Raw genomic sequence first — 21,655 nt, 5'->3', positions numbered from 1 at the left:
AAAGATACCCCACATCCAAAGACAAAGGAGAAGCCGTAATGAGATGGTAGGAGGGGCACAATCACGATAAAATCAAATCCCATAACTGCTGAGTGGGTGACTCTCAAACTGGAGAACACTTATACCACAGAAGCCCACCCACTGGAGTAAAGGTTCTGAGCCCCACGTCAGGCTTCCCAACCTGGGGGTCCGGCAATGGGAGGAGGAATTCCTAGAGAATCAGACTTTGAAGGCTAGCGGGATTTGATTGCAGGACTTCGAGCGGACTGGGGGAAACAGAGACTCCACTCTTGGAGGGCACACACAAAGCAGTGTGTGCATCGGGACCCAGGGAAAGGAGCAGTGACCCCACAGGAGACTGAACCAGACCTACCTGCTAGTGTTGGAGGGTCTGCTGCAGAGGCGGGGGGTGGCTGTGTCTCACAGTGAGGACAAGGACACTGGCAGCAGAAGTTCTGGGAAGTACTCCTTGGCGTGAGCCCTCCCAGAGTCTGCCATTAGCCCCACCAAAGAGCCTGGGTAGGCTCCAGGGTTGGGTCGCCTCAGGCCAAACAACCAACAGGGAGGGAACCCAGCCCCACCCATTAGCAGACAAGTGGATTAAAGTTTTACTGAGCTCTGCCCAAAAGAGCAACAGCCGGCTCTACACACCACCAGTCCCTCCCATCAGGAAACTTGCTCAAGCCTCTTAGATAGCCTCATCCACCAGAGGGCAGACAGCAGAAGCAAGAAGAACTACAGGGGCTTCCCTGGTGGTGCAGTGGGTGAGAGTCCACCTGCCGATGCAGGGAACACGGGTTCGTGCCTCGGTCCGGGAAGATCCCACATGCTGCAGAGCGGCTGGGCCCGTGAGCCATGGCCGCTGAGCATGCGCGTCCAGAGCCTGTGCTCCGCAACGGGAGAGGCCACAGCAGTGAGAGGCTCGCGTACTACCAAAAAAAAAAAAAAAAAGAACTACAATCCTGCAGCCTGTGGAGAAAAACCCACATTTACAGAAAGATAGACAAGATGAAAAGGCAGAGGGCTATGTACCAGATGAAGGAACAAGATAAAACCCCAGAAAAACAACCAAATGAATGGAGACAGGCAACCTTCCAGAAAAAGAATTCAGAATAATGATAGTGAAGATGATCCAGGACCTCAGAAAAAGAATGCAGGCAAAGATCGAGAAGATGCAAGAAATGTTTAACAAAGACCTAGAAGAATTAAAGAACAAACAAACAGATGAGCAATACAATGACTGAAATGAAAGCTTCACTAGAAGGAATCAATAGCAGAAAAACTGAGGCAGAAGAACGGATAAGTGACCTGGAAGACAGAATGGTGGAATTCACTGCTGTGGAACAGAATAAAGAAAAAAGAATGAAAAGAAATGAAAACAGCCTAAGAGACCTCTGGGACAACATTAAACACAACAACATTCACATTATAGGGGTCACAGAAGGAGAAGAGAGAGAAAAAGGACCGGAGAAAATATTTGAAGAGATTATAGTCAAAAACTTCCCTAACATGGAAAAGGAAATAGCCGTCCAAGTCCAGGAAGTGCAGAGAGTCTCATACAGGATAAACCCAAGGAGAAACACGCTGAGACACATGGTAATCAAATTGGCAAAAATTAAAGACAAAGAAAAATTATTGAAAGCATCAAGGGAAAAATGACAACATACAAGGGAACTCCCATAAGGTTAACAGCTGATTTCTCAGCAGAAACTCTACAAGCCAGAAGGGAGTGGCATGACATACTTAAAGTGATAAAAGGGAAGAAACTACAACCAAGATTACTCTACCTGGCAAGGATCTCATTCAGATTCGATGGAGAAATCAAAAGCTTTACAGACAAGCAAAAGCTAAGAGAATTCAGCACCACCAAACCAGCTCTACAACAAATGCTAAAGGAACTTCTCTAACTGGGAAACACAAGAGAAGAAAAGGATCTACAACAACAAACCCAAAACAATTAAGAAAATGGTAATAGGAACATACCTGTTGATAATTATCTTAAACGTGAATGGATTAAATGCTCCAGCCAAAAGACACAGGCTTGCTGAATGAATACAAAAACAAGACCCATATATATGCTGTCTACAAGAGACCCACTTCAGAACTAGGGACACATACAGACTGAAAGTGAGGGGATGGAAAAAGATATTCCATGCAAAGGGAGATCAAAAGAAAGCTGGAGTAGCAATACTCATATCAGATAAAATAGACGTTAAAATAAAGAATGTTACAAGAGACAAGGAAAGACACTACATAATGATCAAGGGTTCCATCCAAGAAGAAGATATAACAATTATAAATACATATGCACTCAACATAGGAGCACCTCAATACATAAGGCAACTGCTAACAGCTATAAAAGAGGAAATCGACAGTAACACAATAACAGTGGGGGACTTTAACACCTCACTTACACCAGTGGACAGATCTTTCAAACAGAAAATTAATAAGGAAACACAAGCTTTAAATGACACAATAGACCAGATAGATTTCATTAATATTTATAGGACATTCCATCCAAAAACAGCAGATTACACTTTCTTCTCAAGTGCGCACGGAACATTCTCCAGGATAGATAATATCTTGTGTCACAAATCAAGCCTCAGTAAATTTAAGAAAATTGAAATCATATCAAGCATCTTTTCTGACCACAATGCTATGAGATTAGAAATGAATTACAGGGAAAACAACGTAAAAATCACAAACACATGGAGGCTAAACAATATGTTACTAAATAACCAAGAGATCACTGAAGAAATCAAAGAGGAAATCAAAAACTACCTAGAAACAAATGACAATGAAAACATGATGATCCAAAACCTATGGGATGCAGCAAAAGCAGTTCTAAGAGGGAAGTTTATAGCTATACAAGCCTACCTCAAGAAACAAGAAAAATCTCAAATAAACAATCTAACCTTACGAACAAACAAAACCCAAAGTTAGCAGAAGGAAAGAAATCATAAAGATCAGAGCAGAAATAAATGAAATAGAAACAAAAAAACAATAGCAAAGCTCAATAAAACTAAAAGCTGGTTCTTTGAGAAGATAAACAAAATTGATAAACCATTAGCCAGACTCATCAAGGAAAAGAGAGAGAGGACTCAAATCAATAAAATTAGAAATGAAAAAGGAGAAGTTACAACAAACACTGCAGAAATACAAAGCATCCTAAGAGACTACTACAAGCAACTCTATGCCAATAAAATGGACAACCTGAAAGAAATGGACAAGTTCTTAGAAAGGTATAACCTTCCAAGACTGAATCAGGAAGAGATAGAAAATATGAACAAACCAATCACAAGTAATGAAATTGAAACTGTGATTAAAAATCTTCCAACAGGGCTTCCCTGGTGGTACAGTGGTTGGGAGTCCACCTGCCGATGCAGGGGACATGGGCTCGTCCCCCGGTCCGGGAAGATCCCACATGCCAGTGGAGTGGCTGGGCCCGTGAGCCATGGCCACTGAGCCTGTGCGTCCGGAGCCTGTGCTCTGCAACGGTAGAGGCCACAGTGGTGAGAGGCCCGCATACCACAAAAAAAAAAAAAAAAAAAATTCCAACAAACAAAAGTTCAGGACCAGATGGCTTCACAGGTGAATTCTATTAAACATTTAGAGAAGAGTTAACACCCATCCTTCTCAAACTCTTCCAAAAAATTGCAGAGGAAGGAACATTCCCAAACTCATTCTATGAGGCCACCAACACGCTGATACCAAAACCAGACAAAGACACTACAAAAAAAGAAAATTACAGACCAATATCACTGATGAATATAGATGCAAAAATCCTCAACAAAATACTAGCAAACAGAATCCAACAACACATTAAAATGATCATACACCATAATCAAGTGGGATTTATCCCATGACCATTCTCACCACTATTATTCAACATAGTTTTGGAAGTCCTAGCCACAGCAATCAGAGAAGAAAAAGAAATAAAAGGAATACAAATTGGAAAAGAAGAAGTAAAGCTGTCACTCCTTGCAGACGACATGATACTATACGTAGAGAATCCTAAAGATGCCACCAGAAAACTACTAGAGCTAATCAATTGAATTTGGTAAGGTTGCAGGATACAGAATTAATGCACAGAAATCTCTCTCATTCCTATATACTAATGATGAAAAATTTGAAAGAAATTAAGGAAACACTCCCATTTACCATTGCAACAAAAAGAATAAAATACCTAGGAATAAACTTACCTAGGGAGACAAAAGACCTGTATGCAGAAAACTATAAGACACTGATGAAAGAAATTAAAGATGATACAAACAGAGAGATATACCATGTTCTTGGAGTGGAAGAATCAATATTGTGAAAATGACTATAGTACCCAAAGCAATCTACAGATTCAATGCAATCCTTATCTAATTACCAATGGCATTTTTTACAGAACTAGAACAAAAAAATCTTAAAATTTTTATGGAGACACAAAAGACCCTGAATAGCCAAAGCAGTCTTGAGGAAAAAAAACGGAGCTGGAGGAATCAGGCTCCCTGACTTCAGACTATACTACAAAGCTGCAGTCATCAAGACAATATGGTACTGGCACAAAAACAGAAATATAGATCAATGGAACAGGATAGAAAGCCCAGAGATAAACCCACACACCTATGGTCAACTAATCTATCACAAAGGAGGCAAGGATATACAATGGAGAAAAGACAGTCTCTTCAATAAGTGGTTCTGGGAAAACTGGACAGCTACATATAAAAGAATGAAATTAGAACACTCCCTAACACCATACACAAAAATAAACTCAAAATGGATTAGAGACCTAAATGTAAGACCGGACACTATAAAACTCTTAGAGGAAAACATAGGAAGAACACTCTTTGACATAAATCACAGCAAGATGTTTTATGATCCATCTCCTAGAGTAATGGAAATAAAAATAAACAAATGGGACCTAATGAAACTTAAAAGCTTTTGCACAGCAAAGGAAACTACAAACAAGACGAAAAGACACCCCTTAGAATGGGAGAAAAAATTTGCAAATGAATCAACAGACAGAAGATTAATCTCCAAAATACATAAACAGCTTATGCAGCTCAGTATTAAAAAAACAAACAACCCAATCCAAAAATGGGCAGAAGACCTAAACAGACATTTCTCCAAAGAAGACATACAGATGGCCAAGAAGCACATGAAAAGCTGCTCAACATCACTAATTATTAGAGAAATGCAAATCAAAACTACAATGAGGTATCACCTCTCACCAGTTAGAATGGGCATCATCAGAAAATCTACAAACAACAAACGCTGGAGAGGGTGTGGAGAAAAGGGAACCCTCTTGCACTGTTGGTGGGAATGTAAATTGATACAGCCACTATGGAGAACAGTATGGAGGTTCCTTAAAAAACTAAAAATAGAATTACCATATGACTCAGCAATCCCAATACTGGGCATATACCCAGAGAAAACCATAATTCAAAAAGACACATGCAGGGCTTCCCTGCTGGCGCAGTGGTTGAGAGTCCACCTGCCGTTGCAGGGAACACAAGTTCGTGCCCTGGTCCGGGAAGATCCCACATGCCGTGGAGTGGCTGGGCCCGTGAGCCATGGCTGCTGAGCCTGCGCGTCCGGAGCCTGTGCTCCACAACATGAGAGGCCACAACAGTGAGAGGCCCGCGTACCGCAAAAAAAAAAAAAAAAGACACATGCACCCCAATGTTCATTGCAGCACTATTTAAAATAGCCAGGACATGGAAGCAACCTAAATGCCCATTGACAGATGAATGGATAAAGAAGATGTGGTACATATATACAATGGAATATTACTTAGCCATAAAAAGGAACGAAATTGGATCATTTATAGAGACGTGGATGGATCTAGAGACTGTCATACAGAGTGAAGTAAGTCAGAAAGAGAAAAACAAATATCGTATATTAACACATGTATGTGGAACCTAGAAAAATGGTACAGATGAACTGGTTTGCAGGGCAGAAACTGAGACACAGATGTAGAGAACAAACGTATGGACACCAAGTGGGGGAAGTGGTGGGGGGGGTGGTGTGATGAATTGAGAGATTGGGATTGACATGTATATACTAATATGTATAAAATGGATAACTAATAAGAACCTGCTGTATAAAAAAATAAATAATATAAAATTTTAAAAAAGATGTAGTGTGTATGTGTGTGTATAAAAAATATTATATATACAATGAATAAACAAGATCCTACTGTATAGCACAGGAAACTATGTTCAGTATCCTGTGATTAAACCATAATGGAAAAGAATATGAAAAAGAATATATACATGTTTGTATAACTGAATCACTTTGCCATACAGCAGAAACTAACACAACATTATAAATCAACTGTACATTGAGGGGACTTCCCTCATGGTGCAGTGGTTAAGAATCCACCTTCCAATGCAGGGGACACAGGTTCGATCCCTGGTCAGGGAACTAAGATCTCACATGCCGCGGAGCAACTAAGCCTGCGTGCCCAACTACTGAGCCCACGCGCCCTGGAGTCCACGCACCACAACTAGAGAGAAGTGTGCGCACTACAACAAAAGATCCCACGTGCTGCAACTAAGACCCAATGCAGACAAAAAAAAAAAAAAAACCAAAAAACTATACTCCAATAAAAATTTTTTTAAAAATCAATTATATGTTGAGGAAAAGATTTTTTAAAACAAATTCTTTCCCAATATAGGAAGCTGGTTTAAAGGAATAATATTAATGTGGATATAAATACTTCTGTCAATGATGATTATATATTTTCTTGTATGGCTACTTGCCTCCATTTTTTAAAAAAAGTAAAAAGTGATCAACTAGGCAAGAAATTTAATGAAAATAGAGTTCCTTTTTTTGATGAAGACAGATCTTTAAAAATTATCTGAGCCCAAAGGAGGAGTTGTTCAAAAGAAAAATTGTCCCAAATCTGGTCGAGGACAGAATTTTTTTATTTTTGAATGATTTATTTCATAACCTTCTGGAAAGAAATTATGATTCCTGATTAAAATGCTCAGAAATTTTTCTGATACATTTAAGAGGATTAAGACTTATTCTGAAAAACTTAGTCACCCACTCACCCAACTGACATCAGTCAAGAGTCTTAGTGACTTTTTAATTGGACATGGTTTTTGTTTTAAATCTAGTCTCACAATGATTAATCACCCACCAAAAGTGAACTTCTAAACTGGGACTACCAGAAGCCCTTCCCCTTACAGCAAGATTGTAAAAAAACTTTAACTGCAGTCCTAACTAAATTGTCTGAAGTGTTCTTGTTAACAGTGAGGTCAATTGTATGCCACTTAGTTCCTCTGAAAAAATGCTAACTTGCTTGTAAAGGTGAGAACAACAAAATTCAGACAAAGTAACACACAATGCTTATTGACCAAGTTATTAGACATTCCTCAGACACATTACTGAGCAACTCTCTTCAAGACAAAGCTATTCAAAGAGTGATGTGTAGGGGAATGATTAAACTTCAAGTACCTCATATAATTAAAATGAAAGGCTGGACTTTGATTTTATTCTACTCTTGGACTTTGATTTAGTCAGGGACTGAAGAAGATATTTGGTTATCCTATAACCAGGAACAAGGGGTCAAAGATACAGAATTAAGGATTGTAAATAAGGGTCAATGACATAGAACGTTTCTAATGTTATAACTAAGATAAAAGTGATGGGGGCTTCCCTGGTGGCACAGTGGGTGGGAGTCCGCCTGCCGATGCAGGGGACACGGGTTCGTGCCCCGGTCTGGGAGGATCCCACATGCCGCGGAGCGGCTGGGCCTGTGAGCCGTGGCCGCTGGGCCTGCACGTCCGGAGCCTGTGCCCCTCAACGGGAGAGGCCACAACAGTGAGAGGCCCACATACTGCAAAAAAAAAAAAAAAAAGAAAGAAAAAAAGTGATGGCTACAGAATGTCCTTTCTTGGAGAAAGCACATACTTTGTACCATTGTTTCACACCAGTTTCTGCCCAAACTTCCAATACCTTGCAAATGTTTCTGAAATGCTTCCAGCAAAATCTATGTCTGTTGAAAATGCATCTGATCACTGAGATGATTTTATTTCAGTATAACGATGTCTTCCCTTTGGATACCCATCTTTTTTCTCAACCACCCTACCACAGATGGAGGCATCAAGTCAAGTGCTTAAGCACCAATAATTTTGGACTAAATTGCCACACCTTTTCAGAAAATCTCCTCACTAATTCTACTATATGTTTCCCTCCTCTGGGTTTAATATAAAAATTGGCCCTTAAAGGGCTTCCCTGGTGGCACAGTGGTTGAGAATCTGCCTGCCAATGCAGGGGACGCGGGTTCGAGCCCTGGTCTGGGAGGATCCCACATGCCGCGGAGCAACTGGGCCTGTGAGACACAACTACTGGGCCTGCATGTCTGGAGCCTGTGCTCCGCAACAAGAGAGGCCGCGACAGTGAGAGGCCCGCGCACCGCTATGAAGAGTGGCCCCCGCTTGCCACAACTGGAGAAAGGCCTCGCGCAGAAATGAAGACCCAACACAGCCATAAATAAATAAATTGATTAATTTAAAAAAATTGGGCCCTAGAGGAAACATTGGTTCCAAATGTACTATAATTTAACCCCTCCCCTGTTCTTGGATATTTAGATTTTTTTAACCTCCTTAAACAATGTTCCAGTGAACATCCTTGTACATGTATCTCTGCTGGGTTATCCTGTGTGTTATCATTTTCTTACATCACCACTTTTGGATTTCATTTCATTTTCTATGAAGTTTACTGAGAAGAGAATGTGCTGCTTTGGGGAACTTGGCAGAATTATCGTTCAAACTGAATGATTAAATTGGCTTCTGAGTGTAAGTGATGTTTGTGAAAACGAAGGAAAGAACAAACAGTAAGCCAAGGGCTTGTCTACCCACTTGGCATCAGCTGACAGTGAATGACCCACCCCAAGGAACAGAACAGCCTGACCTGGAAATATAGAGCAGTCTCCAGCACCTCGAAGCCTTTGCTGGCTGTCAGCTTTAGCAAACATCACATCTTTGAAGTGGGGAGGCAGGAGGTTGAGGAGCAGGACGATGCTTACCCTTAGGTCCCTGGAGCTTAGGGTAGGATCCTACCTGGCACTTGAACCCTGGGATCAGATTAAAGTGCCCTGAACTGAGAGGTCAAGACCTTGGACAGCTCAATGGGTGTTTCCCTACCTTGTCTTAGGAAAAGGTTTCCTCCCTTCATATTGGGTTTTACCTATTATTCATTTAGCAGAAAAGCTAACTGGTTAACCCCAGGTGAAAAACCCCCTGAGTTTAAAGGGCCTGGATTTTGTCATTACACAATTGACCCCTCGTGGTAATAATTTCTTAGATACGTTTCCTTTTTACTCCTCTTTGAAGCTTATATGGTTTGATAAGAAAAAGAGGTTCAAGGTCCAAGGCCCTATGGCTGGTCATAGCAAAAGTGAACTAGACTAGAATTTAGTTCTTCTGATACCATGGCATTCACTAATTCAGCAGTCACTGAGCATAAATAATGTATGTATTAGTTACAGTACAGACTAAGTTTCTGTAACAAAGAGATCTCAAACACAGTGCCTCAAATCATACCAAAGTTTACCTCTCTCACACATAACACTCCAGAGGTGGACAGCTCCAGGGCAGGTAGGCTGCTGTGCTCCATGAGGTCATCCAGGGAACCAGGCCCTTCTAACTTGTTGTCTGGGTCCACAGAATTTTCCTGTAAAGGGCCACATAGTAAGTATTTTAGGCTTTGCAGACAATACAGTCATTGCTACAACTGCCCATTTCTTCTAATGTAATGCAAAAGCAGCCATAAACATTACATAAGCAAATGAGCACCGCCATGTTCCAATAAAACTGTATTTACAAAAACAGGCTGCAGGTTAGATTTGGCCCATATGTTGTAATTTAATGACTCTTGCCTTTAGATGTTCTTTCTACCATTATACTCATGTTCCAGACAGAGGAAAGAAGGGATGGGTTGAAATTTCTCTTAGAAAAATAGGATCCATAGATAAAAATAGTGTGGCATAATCACACGATGGAATATTCTGAAAACAAGAATGAATGAGCCACAACTACACACAACATGGGTGAATACCACAATATAATGTTGAGCAAAGAAGGCAGACACAAAAGATTACATATTGATTGATTCCATTTACATAAAATATAAAAACAGGCAAACTAACCTATGGTATTAAAAGTCCGGATAGTGGTTGTCTTTGTGGGGGGTAGTAACCAGAAGTGGACACAAGAAGACTTCTGTGTTCTCGCAATGTTCTATTTCTTGATCTAGAGGGTGTATGTTCCCACACATGGGTGTGTTCACATGTAAAAATCCACTAAGCCAGATCTTAATATTTGTTTACTTTTCTGCATGTAGGTTACACTTCAATTTAAAAGTTTACATAATTGCAAAAAAAAAAAAAAAGGAGAGAGAGAGTAATTCAGAAGTAGTATACTACTCTCATCTCTTGTCCAAAACTTAGTCAAAGGACCACCCAAAACTGCAAGCGATCTGGGAAATACAGTCTCTAGCTGGGTGGCCATATGACGCTCAAATTCAGAGGGTTCTTTTATGAAAAGGAGGGAGGGAAGAATGTATTCTAGGGGACAATTAGCAGGCTCTGTTACAGTCTGCGTAGCCATCAATGGTCCATGACGGTTATCAAATCCTGCTGGGCATGACCTGTGGCAATCCCCTGACAATAAAGTTTCCTGGTTAGCCCACTGGCTGCCCCGCTACTGTTCTATGGGAATGTCGTCCTTCTCTGTAGTTCTCCGTGTTGTCTGAATTTACTCTCTTGCAGGTTATTTGTCCATTATACTTAATAGCCACATCTTTTTGTCCTTCTTCCCTTTTTCCTTTTTGTCTGCTTGGAACTTGGACATCATGGCAGGGGCTGCATTAGCCTTCTTGGGACCATGAGGGAATTCTCAGAAATCAGCACTGATTTCTTTGAGCTTTTGACATCAGTAACTGTCTACTTCTGAACTTCTTTAAAAAAAAAAAAAAATTATTTATTTATTTATTTAGCCTGCACCAGGTCTTAGTTGTGGCATGCGGGATCTTCGCTGAGGCCTGTGGGATCTTTTTTTTTTTTTAGTTGCAGCATGCAGGCTTCTTAGTTGTGGCATGTGAACTCTTAGTTTCGCCATGCATGTGGGATCTAGTTCCCTGACAAGGGATCGTACCTGGGCCCCCTGCACTGGGAGTGTGGAGTCTTACCCACTGGGCCAGCAGGGAAGTCCCTACCTCTGAAATTCTTATATGAAAAAATACACCCTATGTATTTTAACCATTGAAATTGGGTCTTTGTTACCCAGAACCAATCACAAGTCTTAACTGATATGGAAGGTTTCCCTGACAGGATGATATTTAAACTGAGATTAGAAGGATTATGAGGTGGTAGATTTAGAATAGCAGGGGAAAGTCCAAAGCTCTTTCTACTCCATTCCACTACTAATTGCCCAGGGAGGGAGGCAAGGAACTTGAGAGGTCAAGAAAGGAGAGTCCAAGGTAGGATTGATTTGTCCAGAAGTGATATTTGAAGCTATGAGGAAGGGAGGGGTTGGTAATGTTCTCTCATCTCTGTTTCCTTCATGGCCCTTATCACACAGCAATCAATTACGTGATCCCTGGTGTGACCACCTGTGTGACTCCCATGAGACTGCAGTCTCCATGAAGTCAGGGACAATGACTGTGATTGTTCATCAGTAGCAGAATCCTGGCACAGAGCAGACACGGAGTAATAGTTATTGGATGAGCTATAGCAGAGAGAACTAAAGTAAGAGGAGGAAGAAAAGAGAAACAGGTAGAAGAGTGGAAAACCTGGGATGGGGCAGGCGCCTCTTGAAGGGGACACAATCCCCCTTAAGAGCCCAGTGACACTCCCCCAGGGCAGACTGGGAGGATTGTAGTCAAGGGGTCACTTTAGGGACCCACACTGGCATGGCTATCCAGCTCACAGCCTTTCTCTCTTGGCTACTCGATGGGTATGAGATTTGAGCTAGCATCCATAGTACTTCACCCTTGGCCATAACAACTGATCCAAAACGTGGGTATGTGACCCAGGCCAGCACAATTAGGGTCCTGTCCCAGGAACTGCCAAACTGGAGTTGAGAAGAGGGACTCCTTCCTCCTCTAGCTGTAAGGGTGTGAGCCTGGATTTCCTGCAGTCTGGTCCAGCTACCAGGAGATGGCCAGCCTGTGGGAATGAGCCTGATACCCAGAGAGAAGCAGGAAGAGACCTAGAGAGAAAGAGCAAAGGATCTTCAGACTCCTGGTTCCAGCTATCCGTAAGGACAGGTCCACTCTGCGCTTCCCAGTTATATGAGCCAATGAATTCCTTTCGAATTCCTTTTGTGCTTAAGAGAGTTAGAGTTCCTTTCTTCCGAAATCTATCAGCTGCCTTTCTCTCCAAAATGTACCCTGAATCTGACCACTTCTCCCCATCTTTGCTGTCATTATCCTGGTCCAAACCACCACTGTCAATTGCCTGGATGAATGCAATAGCCTCCCAATGTCTCCCATCTCCTCTCTCGCTCCCTTACAAACCATTCCCCACCCAGCAGGCCAAGTGATCTTGGATAAATATCAGTCAGAGATCATGTCACCTCCAGTGGCTTCTCTCTACATCCATACTCCTTATTCTGTTTTACTGCACGTTCTGTTTCTGTCTAGCCTCCAACTTTATCCCATGCCACCTCCCCATATCACTGTGCTTCAGCTACGTTGCCCTTTTTTTTTTGTTTCTCAAACTAATTAAGCTCATTATTTCTTCAGTGCCTTTTCACTTGCCGCCCCAGGTCTTTGCATAGTTAATTCTTTGTCATTCAGTTTTAGTAAAGTAATATAGTAATCACAGCCCCCCATCTATTTCTGCATCATTTCGTTGTTTAAATTATTCACAGAAATTGTCAGTAGCTGAAATTATCTTATGTTTTACTTACTTTTTTGTTGCCTGTCTGTCCCCTAGAGTATGAGCTTCAGGAGACCAGGGTCCTTGCCTGTCTTGTTTACCTTGTGTCCACACAGCTAGGGTTCAAGTAATATTTATTGAATGAATGAGTTGCGAAACGATGAGAAGCTGGAGTCCATTCTGGCCCTAGGTTCCCTGTTGCATCTCCTTTTCTCTGTCGTTCACACCGTTGACGAATATTAACTCGTAGAGGAGCTTGCACCTGTCATGTGACTTCATTCAACCTGCTTCCTCATTTGGGAAATGGGAACCCTACTCCTTACTGAGCCAACTCCAAGGGATGCTGGAGATGCAAGGAGCCTGGGGGGCGGGGGTAGAAAAGCCCACTGATGATCAGAATTGAATACATGTGGCCTGGTTGGGGGAGCACCTCACTCCTGCTTCCCCACCAAACCCTTCCCACTCAACGCTGTTCAACCTGGCCCGCTTCCTTCTCTCTGGGTCACTCACACAGCCTCATGTGCCTTGCCTTCCCCACCCCTGACTCTCCAAAGGTCTTATTTTATAGCATCTTGTGAGGAATTCAGAGAAGGCCATGACCCTCACTGGGAGAAAGCAGAGGCTGTAAAAGGCCAGGCTTGGCTCCCTGCTCCGTGGTTAAACATTGATAATACCAGGAAATAGAGGCCTGGAGTGGGCACACCACACAGCCCCCTGCAATGACGGGACCTTCAGATGGAGGGTCCTCCCCAGCCCATTCCCCTGGGCTGGCAAGAGGGTCTGGATGTTTTCTTTTTACTTGAGGCCGATAGACAAGAAGGCAAGCACTGGGCTCCTGGTTCTTGCTGATTGTGAAAGTCAGGTGGAGCCTGTTTGCCATCTGAGACCTCTCATTCAAGAGGTCAGTCACCCCCAAGTGACAGAGAAGTCTCCAGGCGTGTGCTAAATGCAGAGCTACCAGATGGGCCTGGCTGCCCCAGGCTCTGCAGCGCTCCCACTAGGTGAGAGCTGTGCGAAAGCTCAGGTGCAAAGACCATCGGTATTGCCCAGAAAGGAGGAAGAGGAACAGAGAAATCGGTGCTGCTCGCAACAGCAGATCAGACAAGTCCTCGGAACCCAGGACCCAGGGTGAGTGTCTTCAACCTTCCATGGGGATGGGTGGCCCAGGTTCTTTGTCAGGAATCACTGTCCAATGACAGATGGTTAAGCCCTGTTTAAAATGCAGGAATCTCCTGGAGGGGCCTAAGGAGACATGACAACTAAATGCAATATGATATCCTGGATGGGAACCTGGAGCAGCAAAAAGACATTCATGGAAAAATGAAATGCAAATAAATCATGAAGTTTAGTTAATAATTTTTAAAAAAAGCAGAGATATTAATACCATGCTCACTCTAGAAGAAAACTGGATAAGTGCTCTGAGAGAACTGTGTCCTTTGTTTCTGTGGCATCTAACACAGTCAGGGAGGGCTGACTTGTATCCATCTTACCATTTTGTTTGTTTCATTTGTTAGTATATTTTTATTATAACAATATTATACATGTTTAAAACACACATTCCACTGTGGACATCAGCCCACATGCAAATGTGTACACTTATCTGATTGGTTCCAGTATCGCACTATCTTGATTACTGTAGTTTTAAAGTGAGTTTTGAAGTTGGGAAGCATCAGTCCTCTGACTTTGTTCTTCTCCTTCAAGATTGTGTTGACTATTCTGGGTCTTTTACCTCTCCATATAAACTTTAAATCCAGTTTGTCAATATCCATAAAATAACTTGCTGGGATTTTGACTGGGGTTGCACTCTATCTATAGATCAAATTGGTAAGAACTGACATCTTGATTAGTTCCACTAATTAAACATCCAAAATTGGAATTGTCTCAAAAGGTATAAATACAATATATACATACTTTTTTAATTGAGGTATAGTTTATTTACAATATTATATGTTTCAGGTGTATAACATAGTGATTCATAATTTTTTAATGTTATACTCCATTTATAGTTATTATAAACTATTCCCTGTACTGTGCAGTATATCCTTGTAGCTTATTTATTTTATACATAGTAGTTTGTACCTCTTAATCCCCTACCCCGATATATTGCCTCTCCCCCTTCCCTCTTCCCACTGGTAACCACTAGTTTGTTCTCTATATCTTTGAGTCCGTTTCTTTTTTGTTATATTCACTATTTCTTTTCTGTTTTATTTTTTAGATTCCACATATAAGTGATATCATACAGTATTTGTCTTTCTTATGACTTATTTCACTTATTTGTCTTTCTTGTGACTTATTTCACTTAGCATAATACCCTTCAAGTCCATCCATGTTGATGCAAATGGCAAAATTTCATTTTTTTATGGCTGAGTAGTATTCCATTATATATATATATATATATATATATATATATATATATATATATATATATACCATATCTTCTTTATCCATTCATCAGTTGAGGGACACTTAGGTTGCCTCCATATCTTGGCTATTGTAAATAATGCTGCTGTGAATATTGGGTTGCATCTATCTTTTCTTTTTGAAAAATAAATAAATAAATTTATTTATTTATTAAATTATGGCTGCGTTGGGTCTTCGTTGCTGCGCTCGGGCTTTCTCTAGTTGCGGCGAGTGGGGGCTGCTCTTCGTTGCGGTGCATGGGCTTCTCATTGCGGTGGCTTCTCTTGTTGCGGAGCATGGGCTTTAGGTGCGCGGGTTTCAGTAGTTGTGGCACGTGGGCTCAGTAGTTGTGGCTTGCGGGCTCTAGAGTGCAGTAGTTGTGGCACGTGGGCTTAGTTGCTCCGTGGCATGTGGGATCTTCCCCGACCAGGGCTCGTACCCGTGTCCTCTGCATTGGCAGGCGGATTCTTTACCACTGCGTCACCAGGGAAGTCCCTGCATCTATCTTTTCGAATTTGTGTTTTCGTTTTCTTTGGATAGTATATACATACGTTTAAAATACATACAAATACACAAAATATATATTTAGAATACACATACAAAGTACATACATTTAAAAAATGTAATTACATGTATTGCTTTCACGAAGGCAGTATGTGCTCACAAGAAATGTATACAATACAGAAGTGTTCAAAGTGGATGTCCCATGGGTCTAGGCCCCATCCCACTTCCCCAAAGGGAGTTGGTGTTTGGTGTCTTGACCTCCATGCTCTTTTCTCTGTGGGTATTCAGGGGGGCTCTGCATATGCAACAGGGGCCTGTGGCCAATGTTACTCATTGATCCAGGTACTCCTGCATCGGAGACTGGACAGAAGCTCACAGCCCTTCTTAGCAAGTGCTCTGGACAGTTGGGGCTGGAACACAAGATCACATCGATTCGCCACTCCTGTAACTTTGTCTTTCCATTATTCAGTATATATATTATATCCTTCAAATGAGTAAGTAGGTAGTAGGCATCTGAGTCCCTGAAAGTCTAAAAAAAAGTCTTTCTTTCCCCCTGACTTCCATCTCTATCTTGATACATGAATGATCATTCATATAGGAAAAACTCAGCTCAATATTATATTTGTGTCAAAATATTTTCCCTCAAAACCTGTAGATGTTTCAGTTTTCTCAGAGCTGGAGAGGTGGAGAAAACTCTTTTTATTAGTACCTTGTTCTTCTGTTTGGCTGTTTTCCATCCATTTGTTTTCGGATGTTCCTGGCTGAGCCTCCAAAGGCTGTTTTGGAGTGGAAGGCAGTGTCAGAGCGGGGGGACTTGAGATGGCCTCTGGCCTCTCTTGTTCTCTCTTTGCCTCATTGTCTTTTTAGCCCTATGACATGATTTCATGATTGGTCTGTTCAAAACCCTTCTCCTGTTTTATTTCTTTACTTGGATCTCCATTTCTGTTACCTTTTTCTTCTCCCCACCCCCAGTGATAATTACCCTAATGTGTTGAATGTGTCTTTTTAAAAACGTGTTTTTGTAAAATGTGTGTTGTTGTTTTGTGTGCATATGTGAATTTTCATAAACGGTGTGGCATGCCCCCTTATGATCCTCAGGCATACTTTCTTTGAGATATAAATGCACTCAGGAGTAGAACTGCTGGGTCATGTGTACACTTACTTTGACTAATTTGTTCCCTAGACGGCTGCCCCAGTCTACACGCCCTGGCAGTGCCTAAGGCTATAGCCCCAGAGCCCCGCCAACACACGGCATTATCTACCTTCCAAACTATGCCAATCTAACAGATGTCAAGTGGTGTTTCATTTTGTTTTAATTTTCATTCTTGTTATTACCAAAGAGTTTATTTTCATATTCTTGCTAGCCTTTTGGGTTTCCTATTTTGTAAACTGCCTGTTTATATCCTTTACACATTTATTAGGATTCTAGTCTTTTTCTTCTTAATTTGCGAGAATTCTTTGTATATTCTAGATATCAGTTTCTTCTTGGAGAATGGGAGTCCCCTGCAAGAGTCCCACAGCCCATCAGTGGCTCAGTCCTCCTCACTCCCAGGTCTTCCCCACACATGATGAGTTTTCACAAAGATTTGAGTGACTCCCACTTCTATGGTCTCTGCTTCTCCAGGCCCCACGTGTTGCGGGAGTTCCAGCTGTTTTGGTCCTGAGGAGAGCTGGGTTTGGGCAGGGAGGGGAGAGTAAACTGGGGTGGAATAACCAGTTATGCTCTCTGCTTTGTCTCCAGCAGGCTTTGGGGCTTTGCAAAGAGCCAGAACCTAGGAGGCCAGGAGAGCACCTGGGGGCGAAGGGGCCTAAGGAATTTGTTGTCAGAAACATATCCCAACCAGGAGCAGTGGCATGGGCTACAATGAGGAGCTTACTGGAGCCCCACCTGGCACCGAGGTGCCTCAGGAGCTGCTGGAAGAAATGCTCTGGTATTTTCGTGTAGAAGATGGTAAGTGGTGGGTGGACCCAACACAAAGAGAGGAATCTGGTTGAAGCCCCCTTCATGGTCCCCTCCTCTGCAGCAGACTGCACGTTTCCTCTAAGCCAGGGACTGAGGCTGAGGGGGTCTCACTACCCAGAGGGGTCTGGCTAAACTGCACCCTCCTCTTCTCAGGGCTGGCCACTCATTTACTCATCCATCCCGTCATTCACAAATATTTATTAAGTTCCTTCTGTGCACCAGGCACTGTTCTCAGCACTGGGGTTACAGAAGGGAAAAGACAAAAATCTCTGCCCTCATGGAGCATACCTTCTAGTGAAAGAGACAGAAAATCAACAAATGACTAAAATGCATGGTGTGCTGGTGATGCATAATACGGAGAAAAATTAAGTGGAGAAAGGGAATAGCAGGTGTGCTGCAGGGAACATAATGTGGTCAAGGAAGGCCTCCCTAAGAAGGTGGTGTTTGAGTAAAGCTTGCAGGAGGTGAAGGAATTAGCCATGCAGATTATGGGGGGGAAGAACATTCCTGGTAGAGGGAACAGCAAACGCAAAAGCTCTGAAGCTAGATCCTGCCTCACTTGGGTACAGTGTGGACCAATCTTGATTCTCCAAATTCAGATTAGCCACTTCACATATTGTCTGTGGGCAATGTGTTGAATCCAATTTAACTGCCACCCCTTCTTTCTTTCCTCCCTCCCTCCTTCCCTCCCTCCCTCCCTTCCTTCCTTTTCCCCTTGTACTGCACTTGGCTAGCTCCTAGCAGAACTCTGAAGACTGTGAAGTTTATCTTCACCCACACTCCTCCTTTGCCCACTATTATTACCCAGCTGCAGTGCTGTCTCCCCCAGGTAGATGAGAGCTTCTTCAGAGCAGAGATCTTATCTCCCTCTCCCCGCCCAACACTGGACTGGGAGTTCCCGCAGGGCAGGGGGCTCATTTTCAGCTTAGAGTCTCTCTACGATACCTGGCCCACAGCACAGGAAGGTTGATGCTGTGAGCTGGTCTGTTAGGGGCCTGAAGGGCACCCAGCCTCTCCTCAAGGTTCTGTCCTGTGTGTCCCTCCCCAGCAACTCCTTGGAATAGTTCCATGTTTGTCCTGGTGGCCGTGGTGGTCGTGATAAGCATTGTCTTCTTGAGAAGGAACACCCAGGCAAAAAGGTGAGGAGCTGGTCTGGGGGTGGTCTCTGGAGGGGGTGGGCCCTGCCCTCCCAAAGGAAACCTAGAGAGGGGTCATCTAGGGGCCTTGGCTGTCCACCCTTTGGGACAGCAAAATGCATCCTTTAGGGTCCTTTGAGAACCCAAAGCTGCTGAAAAACTGGCAACTGTCCCTGATGACCACTCCTTGGCCCTGGCCAGCAAACAGGGCGCAGGCTGGTGGTGTATCTCAGAAGTCAGGATCTCTGGCTCTGGAGTCACACAAGCTGGGTTCAAATTCCAGTTCTGCCACTCAGTAGCTGAGCAAGACACTCAATATCTCCAAGCCAGCTGCTGCTTCTATAAATGGCAGTAATAACGGATTCCCTCCTCCTAGGATTGTGGCGAGTGCACAGTGGGGGCTTTTGCAGTTAGGGCTGTTCTTAAAGGGGAAAGCCTTATGCTGCTCCAAGGCCAAATGCAGGGCACGGAAAGGGACCTAAGATCCGTCGGTGCTCCTGGGGTAATTTTGACATCTTTATAACAACAGTACTCCTTAACCCTGGATACACAACCAAATCACCTGAGGAGGAACATTAAAAACACAGAAATCTGTACCTCGCCTTGGAGATTCTGACACAAAGGGTGGGACCTGGGCATCGGCATTTTGTTAAACTCTCTGGATGATTCCAGGGCTAACTTCTGAGAGCTCCTTGAAGGCAGGGACCACATTTGACTCAATTTTGTTTCCCCAAGCAACTGGCACAAAGTCTGGCTCTAGAAGTTATTCAATAAATGCTTGGTTCACTCATTCCCATTCATTCAACAGTTACTATAGCCCTAGTAACTAGCAGTAACTTTGAAACAATAATAATGAGAATCTCTCCCTCAGATCTGTATCATGTTTTACAATTTTAAAGGCACCTTCACATTCTCTCACTTGATCAAGACAGCCCTGTAAGGTGGGGTTGGCACAAATTACCTATTCCCACTGTACAGAATAAGGTCACTGAGGATCCATGGAAGGGTTGGCCTAACCTCCATGCTCTTCCTTCTGTGCTATATTTTATGTCATCTATGAATCCTCCTCACAGTTCTGCTGTAAAGCCAGAAAGAAATAACCCAGTGCCCCTTACTCACATTGCTAACTAGTCGTTATGAACTGCTATGGCCCAGTCATCATTCATTCCACAGAATAAGCTGAGCACCTGCCCTGCGCTAAGCTCCGCACTGAGAGGGGGGGCTGCAGGGCTGGGCAAGATAGATTCAGCCCTGGTCTTATGGAGTTTACAGTTTGGTGGGGAGATAATTGTAGTTTAGAGTGACAGGTGGCGACTGTGGGACATACAGAGTATTGTGGGAGCACAGAGATGGGATCTGGGGCCTGCGGGGCAAAAAGAGAGCGAGGGTGGGCTATGGAAGCCTTCCAGACCAAGGGACAGCATACACCAAGCTCGAGGCGGGAGGAGGAGGGCCCGTGAGGCTGCAGTGTGGAGTGTGGGGAGGGCAGGGGGAGGAGGAGGCCAAGAGGCAGCAGAGCCCAGAGTGAACAGGCCCTGGGGGCCATCCTAAGGAGTTCAGGTTCTAGCCCATGGGCATTGGGGAGCCAAAGAAGAGCTCTGCACAGGGACATGAACGGCTTATGTTTTAGCAAGATCAGTCTGGATGCAGGATATAAAAAGACCCAGAGGGTATAGCCTCTAAGAAGGTGACCTTTCCTCTCTCACCCTGTCAGGAAGCATCCCCCTCGACAAGGTCACTTCAGAGACAAGGCAGGTGTCCTCAGAAGCAGCAGACACTGAGATACTCCCCTATGGCCCAAGCAGATTGGGCGGTCGGCTCTAACCACAGCCGGGTCCCTCTACTATGGCCAGGAAACCTAGAGGTGGATACTTTGAGTAGAACCACCTCAGAGGGGAGACATTTGGGAAGGTTATTGGAAGGAAGACTGGATCTTGAATGCCAGGTTAAGGAAGTGGGAGTGGGGAGCCACTGAAGGCGCTTGAGCTGGGGAGTGGTGTGTACGCACAGGGACTTTAGAATCGTGATTTGGCGTGTGTAGGCCAGTTTGGAGAAGTGAGCACCTAGCTGCAGGAAGATTAGTTAGGAATTTCCTGATTAGCTTGTCTAGAGATGGGGTGGAGTGAGGGTGGGGATGGGGTGTGGGGTGACAAGGACCTGCACTAAGTAGGACGACAGCCCTGCAATGAGAAAATGCGGTTTGGTGAAAAGAACACGGGACTCAGGGTCAGGAAACTTAAACGCACGTCCCAGGCATGTGCTCCTTTGGCCCTCTGAGCCCCCTTACATCGCCTGTAAGGGGAGCAATAGTAGTTGAGCTCACAGGTGGCGCTGAGGGTTTGGTAAGGTGACACACAGACAAGTGTAAGATGTTTCTCTGCCAAACACCACGGCACCTTCTCGGCTTCTCCCGCAACTGTTCCCAGAACTGGGCACTGGATTTCTACCACAAACTCACTAACCCACCTGGGAGACCCAGTCCTGCCCCAAACACTCGGTATCCCAACTCAGGGAACTCACATTCCATAGTGTTTTCTCTCCTCCCAGAAATCAAAAGAGGCTGTCACCAGAAAAACAAACTCCAGAAGTCCTGCACTTGGCCGAGGCCAGAAACAAAGATGACAACAACCTGACCATCCTAAGAGAGACTTTGCTCTCAGAAAAGCCAAAGTTGGCCCAGGTGGAAGTGGACGTAAAAGACAGTGATGTGCCGCCAGTCATTCTTCCGGACCCCCAAGAATCTGAGAGCTAGTTAGGGTGCAGGGCAGTGCC

At 43.6% G+C, this 21,655-nt stretch overlaps 1 protein-coding gene and 1 long non-coding RNA gene across 2 annotated transcripts; one reads left to right on the top strand and one right to left on the bottom strand.

The window, feature by feature from the left end:
- Positions 1 to 9,653: 9,653 nt before the first annotated feature.
- LOC307181732 lies at positions 9,654 to 12,939 on the bottom strand. Its single transcript, XR_013827014.1, has 3 exons — positions 12,912 to 12,939; positions 10,148 to 10,250; positions 9,654 to 9,672 (listed from the first exon to the last, which is right to left on the bottom strand). It is a non-coding gene; the product is annotated as an uncharacterized lncRNA (long non-coding RNA).
- A 4,531-nt stretch (positions 12,940 to 17,470) lies between these two features.
- Positions 17,471 to 21,635, top strand: SLC51B (SLC51 subunit beta; the record flags this gene model as incomplete). Its single annotated transcript, XM_079912502.1, has 3 exons — positions 17,471 to 17,735; positions 18,796 to 18,886; positions 21,431 to 21,635. The coding sequence occupies exons 1-3, from the start codon at positions 17,639 to 17,641 to the stop codon at positions 21,633 to 21,635; spliced, it is 393 nt and encodes a 130-aa protein (XP_079768628.1). The 5' UTR covers positions 17,471 to 17,638.
- Positions 21,636 to 21,655: the final 20 nt, after the last annotated feature.

Source organism: Stenella coeruleoalba, assembly GCF_951394435.1.
Source record: "Stenella coeruleoalba genome assembly, chromosome: 2".
NCBI lineage: Eukaryota > Metazoa > Chordata > Mammalia > Artiodactyla > Delphinidae > Stenella > Stenella coeruleoalba.
The sequence above is the reverse complement of the archived record's forward strand: the minus strand, read 5'-3'. Positions and strand labels throughout refer to the sequence as shown.